The sequence below is a fragment of the Muscardinus avellanarius genome (genome assembly GCF_963383645.1).
Source record: "Muscardinus avellanarius genome assembly, chromosome: 8".
NCBI classification, from domain to species: domain Eukaryota; kingdom Metazoa; phylum Chordata; class Mammalia; order Rodentia; family Gliridae; genus Muscardinus; species Muscardinus avellanarius.
The window spans coordinates 61,566,298-61,581,089 of record NC_137794.1 but is presented as its reverse complement, the minus strand read 5'-3'; the positions used below and the strand labels follow the sequence as shown (position 1 = coordinate 61,581,089).

The 14,792-nt window shown below is 43.4% G+C and overlaps 1 protein-coding gene across 1 annotated transcript in view; it reads right to left on the bottom strand.

Moving 5' to 3' along the window:
- Positions 1-13,900, bottom strand: part of SOBP (sine oculis binding protein homolog) — a gene marked incomplete at both ends in the record, with an annotated part of 149,123 nt that extends 135,223 nt beyond the window's left edge. The window contains one exon of the mRNA XM_080700382.1: positions 13,805-13,900. Coding sequence (XP_080556508.1) covers positions 13,805-13,900 — 96 coding nt within the window. The remainder of the gene's footprint in view (positions 1-13,804) is intronic.
- Positions 13,901-14,792: the final 892 nt, after the last annotated feature.

The window sequence follows — 14,792 nt, the reverse complement described above, 5'->3', positions numbered from 1 at the left end:
CAACTGGGTCAATCTGTGATGGTAGAGTGCACCCACAATTAAAAAAAAGGATCTAGCCAGATTAATTCAATCTACACAGCCAACAGTCAGCCATCTCAAGCTTTAGCGAGGCAGTCATTCTCTCTGATGAGTGATCCTGTCCACATTAAATAGACATTCTTTTCATGAATGTACAAAGATGATATGATCAATATGAGTAATAAGCTCAGCAAGTCCAAGAATACCACCAAGGAGGCCTGGGCTAACTGCTGCTCTACTCCGTTACAAGAGAGCCCTTTAATGAGGCATCACTCTTCCCTAACACCTACTTTCTTTCCCCAGAGCTGAGTGCCTGACTCAAGAATGACAGTCCCTAAGCATACAAATTGCAAACTGAGGTCCTCCATCCGTGGTCTCGCAGCAGAAATCTCCAAGGATGAAGCTTACCTTGCATGGAAAAACCAATTCCCAACAGCATCAGAAGCCAAGTTCAAGACATCCTATTGGTCTGTGTGCTATTTGATCAAGTCTCAGAGAACTATGCCAACAGAACAGAAAGTCTTAGACGCAGTAACTCCTGGATACCGTATCCAGTTTTATACACCATTCCTATGTGGGTGCCACTTTCTCTGGTTCTGTCTAAACTCTAAAGTCACACAAAGGCTATAGATGCATAATTCATGCATCGACCTCCCAGCCAAGGATATAGATTTGTTTTTAGTCCAGCAGCAAATCCTTTCAGCCTTTCAGAACCGATTCTAAGGATGGGATTCAGAAATTTCAGACATTTGGATAAAAACAGAAACCTCAACTGGATTATGAACATCAAATTCATATTATTTGAGTACCTTAACTGCACCAGTTTAGATTATGGTTTCTGCTAAAAACACAGAAGCTTCATGGACCAATCAATATGAACTTGATCTACTCCATGATTTTCAAGTTACTATAAATGTCAGGGAAAATAAGCTCTAAAAATCCCCCTTTTTATCACTGAAAATAAAAATGAATACTTTAACGTCTTTATATGACTGTAAAATCAGAAAACAAAAAGTTTATAAAGGCTCAAGTGATAAGTATCAAATGTTTCATTAAAGTAGGAGCAAAAATAGAAAACACTAAAATTTCTTGTAATATATAGCTATAAGTATTTGAATAGACTATAACCTCTGTTGTATATGCCATTGTATTAAGAAACAAAAGAATCCTAGGAAATAAATAACTTATATTTTAATTTCTAGTTAGATTTTGATGGCAGATATCATATGGTTTCACTATGGTCTTAAACCAAAGCAAATAAAATAGATTTTTGCAGTTATCACTTAAGGAATATAACATATTTCAGGAGATGAATTTAATGATTATGGCCTATAAGAGTTTTCAAGTCTTTCTGGGACAGGATTCTAACTTTTTTTTTCAGCATTTTTGTATTATTATCTTTTACAAAAGAATGTTCTATTTAGAAGAATGATTCCTTTCCAAGCTGGGCATAGTGATCATCTCAGCTACTTAGAAGGCTGAGGCATCGGGATCTCAAGTATGAAGCTATCCTGGGCAATTTAGCAAGACCTTGTCTCAAAATAAAATAAAGGACAGAGGTAAAGCTCGGTGGTAGAGTGTGCTCCTCTACCATGTGCAAAGTCCTGGGTTCATTCCCTCATACCACAAAAACTAGAATTATTTCTTTCCTAAGCAATTTTTTTTTTTACTTTTTTGTTTTAAAAAATGAGTAAAGATGGTAAGAGTTCAGAGAGATAGTTAAGGTCAAAATGTTCAATATTAAAACAGGCTAACAGCCGGGCATGGTGGCACACACTTGTAATCCCCGCTCTTGGGAGGCGGGACAGGTTCAAAGCCAGCCGCGCTGGCTTAAGAGACCCTGTTTCCAAATAAAAATATAAAAAAATAGGTCTGGGAGTGTAGCCCAGAGGTAGAAGGGCTTCCAGGAACCCCAGTACCACCAAAATAAAAAAATATTAAAAAAACAGGCTATTGCCCTAAGGAAGATTGTAGAATTTGCTTCCCTCCAAATCTTCACTCAGAATTTCTCCTTGAAATTTAAAGTAGGACGGCTGGGCTTCCTGGTGGTGCATGGTTTTAATTCCAGTAGTTGGGAAGCTGAGACAGGGGAATCACGGGTTCAAGGACAGCCTCAGCTACTTAATGAGGCCCTCTACAACTTGGGAGACCGTGTTTTAAAATAAAGAATAAAAATAGGGCTGGGGGTGTAGCTAACATATAGAATGCTCCTGGGTTCAATCCCTAGTACTGCAAAAGAAAGAAAGAAGAAAGGAAGGAAGGAAGGAAGGAAGGAAGGAAGGAAGGAAGGAAGGAAGGAAGGAGAAAGGAGAGAGAAAGAAAGAAAAGAAGGAAGGGAGGGAGAGAGAGAGGAAGGAAGGAAGGAAGGAAGGAAGGAAGGAAGGAAGGAAGGAAGGAAGGAAAAAGGGAAGGGAAGAGGAAGGAAGGAACAAACTTAGGGGGAGGAAGCAAAAGAGTTATTCCCAGTTTAGGATTCTGTGAAATTAAAAAACTTCCACTTATATAAAAATAAAATATGTTTTCAAAGAAATTTCATGATTACAGTGCTTACACATCATAAATTTTACTGAGCAGTCATTATTTCAAATATTTTATCATTGCTCCCATAAATCATCAAAATGTGCCAACAATTTCAATATTTTGGCATCTGAATTACATTTTGCAGACTGCCTCTTGCCCTTGGAAGTGACACAAAAATCCTCTCTCATACCATGCGGTCCAATTTAGGTTTGGAAAATAGGTCACTAAAATTACAATGATAATGTCTAACACTCTTATAGCACTTTGCAGTGTTTCCACATCCTTTAATTCTCTATGTGTTAGGTATTTGGTTTCCACAATAAACTTCTGGTGAACTTATGTGACATCCTCACTTTACCATAGAAAATTAGAGCATCAGAAAGGCAAAAAATAGGCATGGCAGATCAGCCAGGAAAGTCACAACTGAAATGCATATCTTCTAGTTCTTACACCAGGCCTCCTCCTATGAGAAATTCTATAAAGTCCAATGTGTCGGCAATGCCAAAGAAGCTAACTCTGGACTGTCAAAGAATTGCAAAGAAATCATACCATAGGATGTCACGTACAAAGGTTTCCAAACAGGGCATGTCTGCCTATGTTGAGACTTTGTTTGCCTTTGAGATCGGTCACTGGCCTCTACTTTCCTCCGTTACTCATATTATTGGAGAAGGCGTGTTCAGAATTCATAATTAAATTGGATCTTCTCATCTTATGAGTTGTTTTTTTTACATCATATCTGACTCTGTTTTTAAATTCGAATACTGATTCTGCTACCTTCTCCTAAACCTCTCCAATTTCCCGCTGCCACTTCCAGGGCTCCTAAGGAAAACACACCATCCTAAAATCCAGTCTGAAAGCACGCTCTCTTTCTAGGGTGAATGAGTAAATGAATGAATAGGTCATAGAAGGATATTTAGAAAGGAAATTTTACTATTTCTTCATTTTTCCTAAGTTGTTTTTTTATACCAGCTAATTTTATTTCTGTTGAATCTTAATTACCAGGACAGTCATTAGACACCCTTCTTAGTCTATTAGAAATACTATCCAAATGTCCAAGGTCAATCTAAACTATTTACTGAGGGGGGCTGGGGATTGAACCCAGAGGGTAGAATACACCCCAAGCCCTATTTTTTTTTTTTTTATTTTGAAATAGGATCGTGCTAAGTTTCAGAGGGCCTCACTAAGTTACTGAGACTGTTCTCAAATCCGCAATCCTCCTGTCTCAGCTTCCCAAGTTCTGGAATTACAAGTGTGCACCATGATGACCAGTCAAATTTTATTTATTCATTCATTCATTCATTCATTCATTCAATACTGGGGACTGAACCCAGGGGCAGTCTACCTCCAAGCTATACCCTCAGCTCTTTTTATTTTTTAATTTGAAACAGAGTCTCACTAAGTTGCCAAAGCTGTCCTGGAAACTGTGTTCCTCTTGTCTCAGCCTCCCCAAGAACAGGAATTACAAGCGTGTGCCACCACACCCAGTCTTCTTTTTCTACTGGGAATTAAACCCAGGGGCATTCTAAATCCAAGATACACACCTGGCCCTCTTTTATTTTTTATTTTGAGACAGGGTCTTACTAAGTTGATGAGAGTCTCACTACTTACTGTCCTTGAACATACAATCCTTCTGTCTCAGCCTCCCAAGTCCTGGGATAATAGGCATGAGCCACCATGTCTGGCACTAAATAATTTTTAATTGAACATTTTACCAGGTTAAAAAAAAATAGTTGATGTCAGGTGTGGTGGTACACACTTGTAATCCCAGTACTTGGGAGGCTAAGTCAGGAAGATCTCAGGTCTGTGTCCAGCCTCTCCTACTTAGTGAGGCCCTCTGCAATTTATTGAGACTCTGTTTCAAAATAATGAATAAAAACTAGCCGAAGGTGGTAGTACATGCCTATAATCCCAGCATTGGGGAGGCTAAGACAAGAGGATCTCAGTTCACGGACAGCCTCAGCGACTTAGTGAGGCCCTCTGCAACTTAGTGAGATCCTGTCTCAAAATAATGAATAAAAAATAGGGCAGGGGGTGTAGCTCGGAGGTAGAATGCCCCTGGGTTCCATCCCCAAACCCGCAAAAAAAAAAAAAAATAGGGTTTGGGGTGTAGCTTGGAGGTAGAATGCTTCTTGGTTCAATCCTCGGTACCACACACACAAAAGAAGTTGACATCAAGACACTGTAAAAACAGTAGTAATCACAAATTCTGAAAATATCTCTGAAACCTTAGTACTTCAAGCTCTTCCTCAGAAATAATTAATTATTTATTTTGAAAACATCAAACATATTTTGCAGTACTGGGGATGGAACCCAGGGGCATTGTACCTCCCAGCTACAACACTAGCCCTATTTTTTTAGTTTATTTTTTATTTTTATTTTATTATTTATTTGTGGTACTGGAGATGAGCCCAGGGGCATTGTACCTCTCAGCCCTATTTTTTAGTCTTTTTATTTTATTTATTTATTTATTTGTTTGTTTGTTTATTTATTTATTTTGTGGTACTGGGAGTGGAACTCGGGGACATTTTCTACCTCCGGGCTATATTCCCAGACCTATTTTATACTTTATTTGGAAACAGGGTCTCACTAAGTTGCTGAGAGCCTCACTAAGTAGCTGAGGCTGGCTTCGAACCTGTGTGATCCTCCTCTCTCAGCCTCCCAAACGCTGGGATTACAAGTATGGGCCACCACACCTGTCTAGTCTTTTTATTTTTGAAACAAGGTCTCACTGAGTTGCAAAGAGCCTCGCTAAATCTCCACCGCTTTAATGCTGGGGTTAGAAGCTTGTGCCACCTTGCCCAACCTCAAACATATTTTTACTTACTTATTTATTTATTTATTTATTTATTTAGGTGGTACTGGGGATGGAACCCAGGGGCCTTCTAACCTCCGGGCTACACTCCCAGACCTATTTTATATTTTATTTGGAAACAGGGTCTCTTAAACCAGCCCAGGTTGGCTTCGAACCTACGCCATCCTTCTATCTCAGTCTCCTAAGCGCGGGGATTACAAGCATGCACCGCCACGCCCAGCTCAAACATATTTTTAAATACAGATAGATAACACTGATTTTTTTTCTTTCATACCAGATCTTGGATAACTGAATGTCAATGTGTTTTCAAATTTGTATCCTACCCAAAAGACCAGAAAGTATTCAGAGTTCCCAACCATTTACCCAAATTAGGTAAAGTCATGATTTCCCTCTCCCCATAAACATAACTCCTCTTTCTACTCCAAGTCCCAGTTCTAATAAAATATGCCATCTATCCCAAACATATTTTAAGTTCCTTGAGGATAGTAACCTTTCATTTTATTTTATACCTCACCTAGCATGTTTGACAATTAAAATTCACTCAATAAATGTGCTCATGCATTTGGATATACTGACAATTTTTAAATGTATAAAGAGAAGTAATAAAACTAAATTTGGGAAAACTTGATTTGAACAATTAAAATGTGGAAGTTTAAAAACTATAGTACGAGTCGGGCGTGTTGGCGCACACTTGTAATCATAGCATTTAGGATCGCGGTTCGCAGACAGCCTCAGCTACTTAGTTAAGCCCTCTGCAACTTAGTGAGACCCTGTTTCAAAATAAAGAATAGAAAATAGAGCAGGGGTTGTAGCTCGGAGGTCAAATGCCCCTGGTTTCCATCCTCAGACCCATTAAATAAATAAATAAATAAATAAATAAATAAACAAACAAACAAACAAACAAACAAACAAATAAACTATAGTACGTAATATTAGTGAGCATACTCATACTATCAGGAACTTAAATCAATGCAAATTTTTATAATGGATAATTTGACTCAATGCACTAAAAGCCTTAAAATTTTTCATACCATTTGACTCAAAGATTTTATTTCTAGGATTTTAGAAACTATCCTAAGGAAATAAATATGTAAATATGCATGTTCAGGAATATTTGTCTCAGGGCTTTCTTTAAAAACAAACTAAAGCTGGGCGTGGTGGCGCACGCTTGTAATCCCACCATTTGGGAGGCTGAGACAGGAGGATTGCTGTTCGCAGACAGCCTCAGCTACTACTTAGTGAGGCCCTCTACAACTCAGTGAGACCCTGTTTCAAAATAAAGAATAAAAACTAGGTCTGGGGGTGTAGCTCTGAGGTAGAATGCCCCTAGGTTCCATCCCTAGTAACACACACACACACACACACACGCACACACTAAATGCCAAATAATAGGAACTTGGTTAAATAAATTATGACTACTATTTTGCCACTATATTATGTACTGTAGAAAAAATTTTAGTGCCATAAAAATATGTTAACAATATATTAAGTTTTAAAAGAAAAGTTAGTACACTATGTGATCATTTTTGTTTTTTAAAAGACCGTATATCAGGACAGGGAAAGGCATACATCAAAATGTTGGCAGTAATTGTGTCTGGGTGGAAAAATTATAGGCCTTTTTTTTTGCTTTTTGCTTATTTCTATAGCATATTATCCTATTTTGCCATGCCTGTGTATTATTTTTGTAAAATTACAAAGCTAGTTCTAATTAAAAACTAACACACAGTCTTACTCATAGATGAGTACACCAGTCATATTCACAGTTCTAATGACAATAAAAAGAATCTGTCAATTACATGGCTTAATTTCAAAACATTCTGACATACGTTATCCAGAAAGAGGAGCACATGAGAAGTGCTTCCAAAGGAAATAGAAACTCCCAATTCTGAACAATTGTAAGAGGAAAAAATGCTAGTTATCTCTGCTAGTTAAGGTCATGAATAATAGGATGATAGTTATTTCTGGAAAATATTTTCTCTCCCTTGCCATCTCCACGTGTTATAACTTCTGGGGTAAATTTCTACTAAGCATCATTGTTGGCTTTAATAATGATAAAGAAAGGGAATCTGCAAAAATCTGCAGAATCCTGTTCAAGTTCCAGAGTGAAGTAAGATTTGCAATGATTAGAAGTCACCCTCTAACTCTCTTCCCGGGTCTGGTTCAGGGCTGAGTCTAAGTTGTTTTCCTTAACACAGACTTAGTGGGTCAGTATTATTTTATGGTTATGCCAAGAAAAAGGTCATGATGTAAAATTTAAATAGTGCTAAAGAAATAATTGAAGGGCCCTCTACAGATTACAAAGTACTTTCGCACTCATGATCCCACTGGGTCTCGTAGAATAGTAAGGATGAGCCAGTCCCCACAGAGGGCCCATTATGAAGTCATCAACATACATGAGATAATAAGAGTGGACGGGCTCGCATTCTTGGTGGAGACCTTATACATTAAGCCCTGCTGTTTTCACTTGAACTACAGATTTTAGACTGAAATCCTTTGAGAATGTCACTGTGCTGCATTTCGGTTCATTCTGCTGAACTGTTTCAGACACCACACAATGATTTCAATGTAGTACTAAGTACATGGTAACAGTGATACCCAACTGGAACAGGCCTGAGAAAAGTCTTGTACTCTTACTGATATATTCTTAACTGAATCAAATATGCAATCAAAATCATGTGCTTCCACATAAAAAAAAATATGGTAGTTTATTGTCTTGTTGCAACAAAGAGCAGACAATCATGCACCCACATTGTAACCTGCTGCCAAGACATCAACTATCCTATCCTAAAGGGATCAAACGAATGCTGTGAAATTGTGGATGCATGCCCCTGGCTAATGCTATGGCAGGCATGGCAGGTGTACAGCTGTGTGCAGCTGTGTTCTATCACAGCTGCAGAACTGCCCTAAAAATCACCAAGACTTGTTACATTGTTTTCCTGTCTGTGCCAAAGCCAGTGGCTTTCAAGCCTTACACAGTTCCACGGGCCTTTTGGTTATATAAGAGATATTAACACCCAGCAGTCTACAGATCCTAAAATATACATTCAGCAAGTCCCACTCACCACAGGCTTTCATGTCTGTTTACATGTTTCAATTGGCACTATAGAAAACAAAGTACTCTTATTTTTTTTTCTCCTACCCTGCAATGCCTCTTCTCTTTCAGGAAAATCTTCAATAATCTTACTAGCTTGAGAGTGCATGTGTGGCTGACTTCCCACTCCAAAAGAGGAAGTTTTAGACTTCAGGTTTTTTATGATATGATTTCTAATGCATTTGTTTAAAGATTCAATAAATAAAAAGGACATTTCTTTAGAAGACATAAAGATATAAAAAGTCTGGTTCCCCTAATGAGATATTCTTGCCCTGAGACCCCTTTGTTTTAGACAGCCACATACACTCACTAATATTCTCCCCCTTTTAAGGCCCTGTTTTGGACTTTGCTGTAAAAGCTCTATTACCTCTTGGTTTCTATAAGTCTGTCTTTCACACAAGCAGAGTAGGGCTTGGCTTCTCAGAGCAGTGCTTGGCAAGCACAGAGGCAGGAAACGCAGAAGGGAATGAGTCTGTCAGACTCATTTTCTTCTAGTTCAAATGTTTATTTCAGATTCAGGAGGAAGTGGAGTGGTTCCTTTCCATTTCCTAGGCTCTGGAACCTGCGAGTTGTGTAAGGCTTTGGGAATGGTGCGCATCATACTCAACTGCTCACAGATGGGGAGACTCTTCCCAAAACCCGCTCTGACCCTGCACCCTGTTTGAATCCAGCAGAATGCACAGCTTCCTAAACCTTCTCAGAACTATCTCTCCCGGGTTTACCTGGAAGCCCTGAGCAGGACAAGGAGAGCAGCCATGAGGGCTCAGGAGCATCCCACACGTGCTGCGAAGGAGCAAGGGCCAAGGAGCAATTGGCATGAGTTCCCAGCCCTGCCACATGGCACAACTGAGGCTACTGCTTAGCAAGGGAGGTCTGACATAGTTTGTGAATGCCCCAGTAGGACCTGGTCCCAAGCCTACTTTCTAAGTTCCTGAGGCTTATGCATCTGACACCAGGATGGTATTTTAGCAGTAAAACTTAAAAAATATGCCTGTGTTAGTAATGAGCTGATTTCAACCTTAAACATGCTGAGTTTTTCAATCTATACTCTGATTTCTCTAATTTTTTTTTAACATCAAGCTGTTTATCTCACTGCACTCAGCAGCTCAGTTCCGTAACTTACTCTACTATCTATGCAATTGGCTCAGGCCATTTTAATGTTAAACGAAGACCATTAGAAACCAAACTAGAAAATCTTGTAATAAGTTTCCTACTACTAAACTCTAGCAGATGTTTCTGCCTCAGGCTATAGACAACAGGACTGAAGCATAACATTAGGTGCAAATTACTTACTCAGAATATTCATAGACAAAAAACTTTCTTAGCAAAGGCGAGACCCTGTGACATTTAACATAGCTTATTCTGTAGTTTAGCAACTGATAAAGAAGTCAAACATTGTAAGTGCATTAATTATGGTTTGTTTAGGAAAGTTTCCAGGACAGAGTGCTTGACCTAATCACATTGGCTTTGTCAAAGAGTTTTCTAAGATAAAATCTGACTTGTTATCTCTATTCAAAGTTTTGATATTCGGGATTGTATTATTGTTTGGTTGTGACTGATCACAGTTCACTAAGATCTACGTGCACAAACTACACTTCTTAAGTACAACAGTATTTATGCATACATATGTATTTATACTTGCACATTCACTCATACAAACTAGTTTGTATACTATATCTACCAAGTTCTGGATGAACTCCTGAAACTAATTAACCTTTCCATATGTAGCAATTCTCTTTTGACATCACTTATTATGACATATGTGAATAGTGTATCAGAGACATATTACATTATTTATAATCCCAATATTCATTTTAGAAACCAAAAGTAGTCAAAATATAAATTTCATTGCCATCTTATTTTCCAAAATCCTCTTTACTGGTCACTGATTAAAAAAGACATACTAATTTTAAGGGTGGCAAAATAACCAGTTTCTTTAATCAAGAAAAATCAGAATGAAGGGAAGAAGAAAAGAAAAGCATCATAAAGGTCATAGTGAGACAAACATTTCTACTTGAAGATATTTTCACTGAAGTATACCCTAAGTAAGCTAAGCCAAGTCATGTACTTTTCTCACACACACACACACACACACACACACACACACAAAATTATATTGTATCAAATTTAAATTTGTTACAACTGCCATGTACATTAAACCAGTGATAAAGAAAATGTAACTCAATATCTGATCTAGTGAAACAGCAACCAACATTAGCTCTCAGCCACATGAAGACAATCTCCAATGCCATTACTGGTGTCAGCTAAACCTCAGCCAGTTTGTCTTCCCCAGCCATTTTTAAATAAATATGTGACTGTCTCAATTAGGAAATCGTGAAGGAAGTCCCAGATGAGACAGATTTGTTGCTCATTCTCCATACCCTGCATTTGCTGTCCTTAAAATAGATACTTGTACCAATGTCCTTTCTATTACCCGAAGGAGAAAAAAAAATCACATACACACCAGTCCCTTTTCTTTCTGCTCACAGAGAAGCAACTCGATCCAACCAGTGTTGAAACTTGAGTAGGTCACTGTATACCACGATAAAATTCCCTAACCCCTGAGCCAAATTTCCCCAAGGGGGAGCCTCCTCCCGATCCTCCCCTTCCCAGGCTGACTTTTCCATTTGCTTGCTCTTCTTTCCCCCTTTCATTTCCCCTACCTTCAAGCCTTGATATGTGATCCGAAGTGGGGGCTCAGGTTTCCGTTTTTACAGCTTAGGCCGCACTAGCTGTATACATTCCTTTCTTTCTGCTGGGCAGTGATTACTTACCAGGGCTTAGTTTACACTGGTCCAGATGAAAGCCGTTCAGATGAAGGCAAACACAGCCAGGCAGCTCCAGCAGCACCGATATGAAGCTGCACAAGGCCACATTGTGTTCTCAGTGACATTTTGTTGCACACATTTTTATACAGGGCAACCAACTTGTTATGTTACTCTACACTTTGGATTCAGGGAGGTGGAAGGGTACTCATGAGATTTGAGGAAGCGTTTTGTTGCTGTGGTTATTAATACTAAAAGCAAAAAAAATATTAATGAGTTCCAAATAACCCTTTTGACGTTGAGCAACCACTTCTAAATAAGGATTTAGGGTGTTCTTATATTAGAGGGATGCCTACAAAACAATTCCACTGGGCAAACTGGCATGGTGGGCAGGGATCTCTCTCACATTGTTCCAAACCAGAGAGAAAATACCGATCCTGCAGGCATTCTGAATTATTTGCTGTGCAAAACTTGTTTAATGCTACTTTGGAGTGAAATGAGGAGGATTAAAGCTTCAAATAGTCGATGGTGACTGGGAAGAAAAATAACATTTTTTAAAAAAAGGAAATTCTGTTCACTGAGGTTAATTCCATACTTTGTCCTGCAGCACTGGCTAAAAAATTGTGTAATTTTTCCCCTTCACACAATGTTGTTTTTGTTTCTTCCTCACCAGTTCAGACAAACATCTGTTATACTGTAGAAGGACAACTATCTCCCAAACCACGGAGTGTGCCTGCAGCCAAAGTCAACAACACGAGCCCCAAGCGTGGAGCACAGTCAGCCTTTATATCCAGCCGGGATAACATTTCACATGTTTTGATTAAAATTAGCTAATTTGTAATTCTAGAACCTATGAAACTTAAAAGCTGCCATCCATATAGATCACATTCGGGGATGTTTTAAAGGCCCAGAGCCTGCTGTGATTCCTAGTGGCCTTCACCTCTCTTCTCTTCCCCCATGTCCAATTTAAATCGAATGGAAAAGTAATCTGGAAACAACGGAGGACAGGAGGGAAGGGTAAACGAGGAAGAATGGTTTTGTGGACTGAATTCCACCCTCGCGGGGAGAAAGCAGCTTCCACTGGTCCCTTTTTTCTTTTCTTAAAGCTGTCTATCATTGGAATCAGCGGTGGTTTCCATTACGAGGAATAGCACTGATTTCCAAAGCAAATCTTCCTTACTTCTTTGGATTCATACTGAACATCTTGCTTCCAGGCACTAAGTTCTTCATCCCGAAATGAAACCCTCATTCCAAAAATTTAGATTGTTACTGACATTTCCAGGAGAAAGGTACAGTTAAGCCTGTGTAGCTAGGCACACATGCAGCTAGGTACACACACATTGGACGTATATCCACTCGCCCCCTTCCAAGTGTGATCTTAACGCCAGGCATTCTCATAGAATACGCTTGTTATCATCAAGAAGACGTCAAAACTCAATGAAATGTGGCCAAGTTGCATACGTTTTTGTCCAGTTCGTCTTTTAAATAATAAACTTAACCAAATCTGACCAAGTCACCTGGCAGTAGTCAGAATTTTATGCAGGATATGGGAGAAGCCCAAAAAGCCTGCGGAACGCACGCCTGCTACTCTGTGTGTGTGTGTGTGTGTGTGTGTGTGTGTGTGTGTGTGTGTGTGTGTAACTCATAGAAACGCGGATAGCATTATTATTTTTTAAATAACAAAAGAGATAGATTCGTGAAATGACAGAATAAAATCCTCGCCCAGGCAAGAGCCGCAACTTCGTAGAACATAAGGGACTGGGAGCGACGAGTGGGGTCCGGAGCCCAGCGGCGTTCCCGGGCCCCCGCCTCGGCGCCCACAGCTGGATGGAGCGCCGGGCGGCTGCGCTCGCCACCTCTGGGCACCGCTGGCCTGGCGGGGAGCCCGGCCTCGCCGCGAGGGCTCGGGGCCGGCCTTCGCGAACAATGGGCAGGCGCCCCGCGAGGGCCGCCTCTCGGACAGCCATCCCTCGGCGGGGCTCGCGGGGTCGGCTTTGGGCGTGCAGGGGCGGCCGGGGCGCGCCGGCGATGGAGAGGCGCGGGCGGGCGGGGGCTGCCCGGGACCCGCGCCGCTCCGGCCGCAACTCGCCGGGCTCTGACAGCGCTGCCCGGCCGCGGCTGGAGGGCTGCGCGACGCGGGACCAGCGAGCAGGGGGGCGAGCCGGGGAGGAGGGTGAAACGGAGCTCTCCCGGGGCGCCTCTGTCGGGCGGCTCTTAACTTTGGAGGGGTCCGAAGAATACAATTCCCGAAGAAGGGAGAAGGCTACACCGCCCACTGGGAAAGCCTCTTCGCAAGCCCACCCGCCGCTCGGGCCCCTGGTGCCCCCCCCCCGGGACGCGTCTGTGCCAACCTGGGGTTTGGAAGGTTAGATAGTATGTGCCCCCCCGCCCCCATCAAATCTGAGGTTGGCCAATTTGGGGGAATGCAGCCCGCGAGTTGGCCTCGGCTCTGCACCTGGAGGAGGCGCCGAGGCGTTCTGGGCATCCTACAGAAACTGACAAGCGCGCCCCCGTGGCCCCCCAAACCCCTACGACGGCCCGAGGGGAGCGGACGGAGGAAAAGACCCCGTCTCCCCAGCCCCCAAGGTCCCCAAATACCTTCATTTCCTCGTTGATCTCCCTTTTCACGGGGTGAGCCGGTTTCCTGCTCCTTTTATTTTCCGGAGGTCTCCCCTCTTTCTCCATTTCTGCCATGTTTTTGTGTCTGGTTTCTGTGGAGATGAAATGGCTGCTGCCGCCGCCGGCGGTGGCGGTGGCGGCGGAGGTGGTGCTGATGGTGGCGGCGAGGCCGGCGGGGCCGGGGGGGCGGGCGCGGGACGCGGGTCTCTCCTAGCGGCGGAGGACGTCAGAGGCTGTCAGAGGGGAAGGTGGCTCGGGGAGGCTCGGGGATGCCGCCGCCGCCGCGCCTGCTCCTGCTCCTGCTCCCGCCGCCGCCGCCGCCGCCGCCGCTGCCCGAGTCGCCGCCGCCGCTGCCGCTGCCGCTCCCGCCGCCCGCGCCGCCGGGCTGCATCCTCGGGGCCGCTGCGAGTCGTCAGCCATCTTCCGCCGCTCGGCCGGTCGGCATGGGCGCGGAGGGCGCCGCTCCGGGCGGCGGGCGGCGTGGATGTGAGTGCGCCCCCGAGAGCGCAGCCCGGCGCCCTGCGTCGCCGAGCCGAGCCGAGCCGAGCCGGGGGCGGGCCGCGGGCCGGGCGGGGCGCGGGGGGCTAGGGCGGCCCCCTCGCGCGGGCGTGGCTTCGCCGTCACCGCGGACGCGGCTCGGGGGCTGCTCGGCCCCAGGGCTCGCGGCCCCCTCGCGGCCGCCGCCTCTCCGCGCGCCCCGCGCCGCCCGGTCCCGGCTCTTCGCCGCCGCCCCGCAGGGTGGGCTGCCGTGGGCTCGGAGTTGGGTTTTGAGCGCGTCCCACCGGCTGATGAGAAATGTTGAATGGGGATGAGGGGAGGAGGCTGAGCGGCGGCGGGAGGGCGCGGGGACCTCGGGTCGCCGCGCAGAAGGGCCGCTTCCCCCTGCCCCCTTGGCAAGGCCGCCCGAGCTCACCGCCGCTGGATTGCAGTGCCAGGGTCTCGGGGAAAGGAAACCACAGCCCCGACC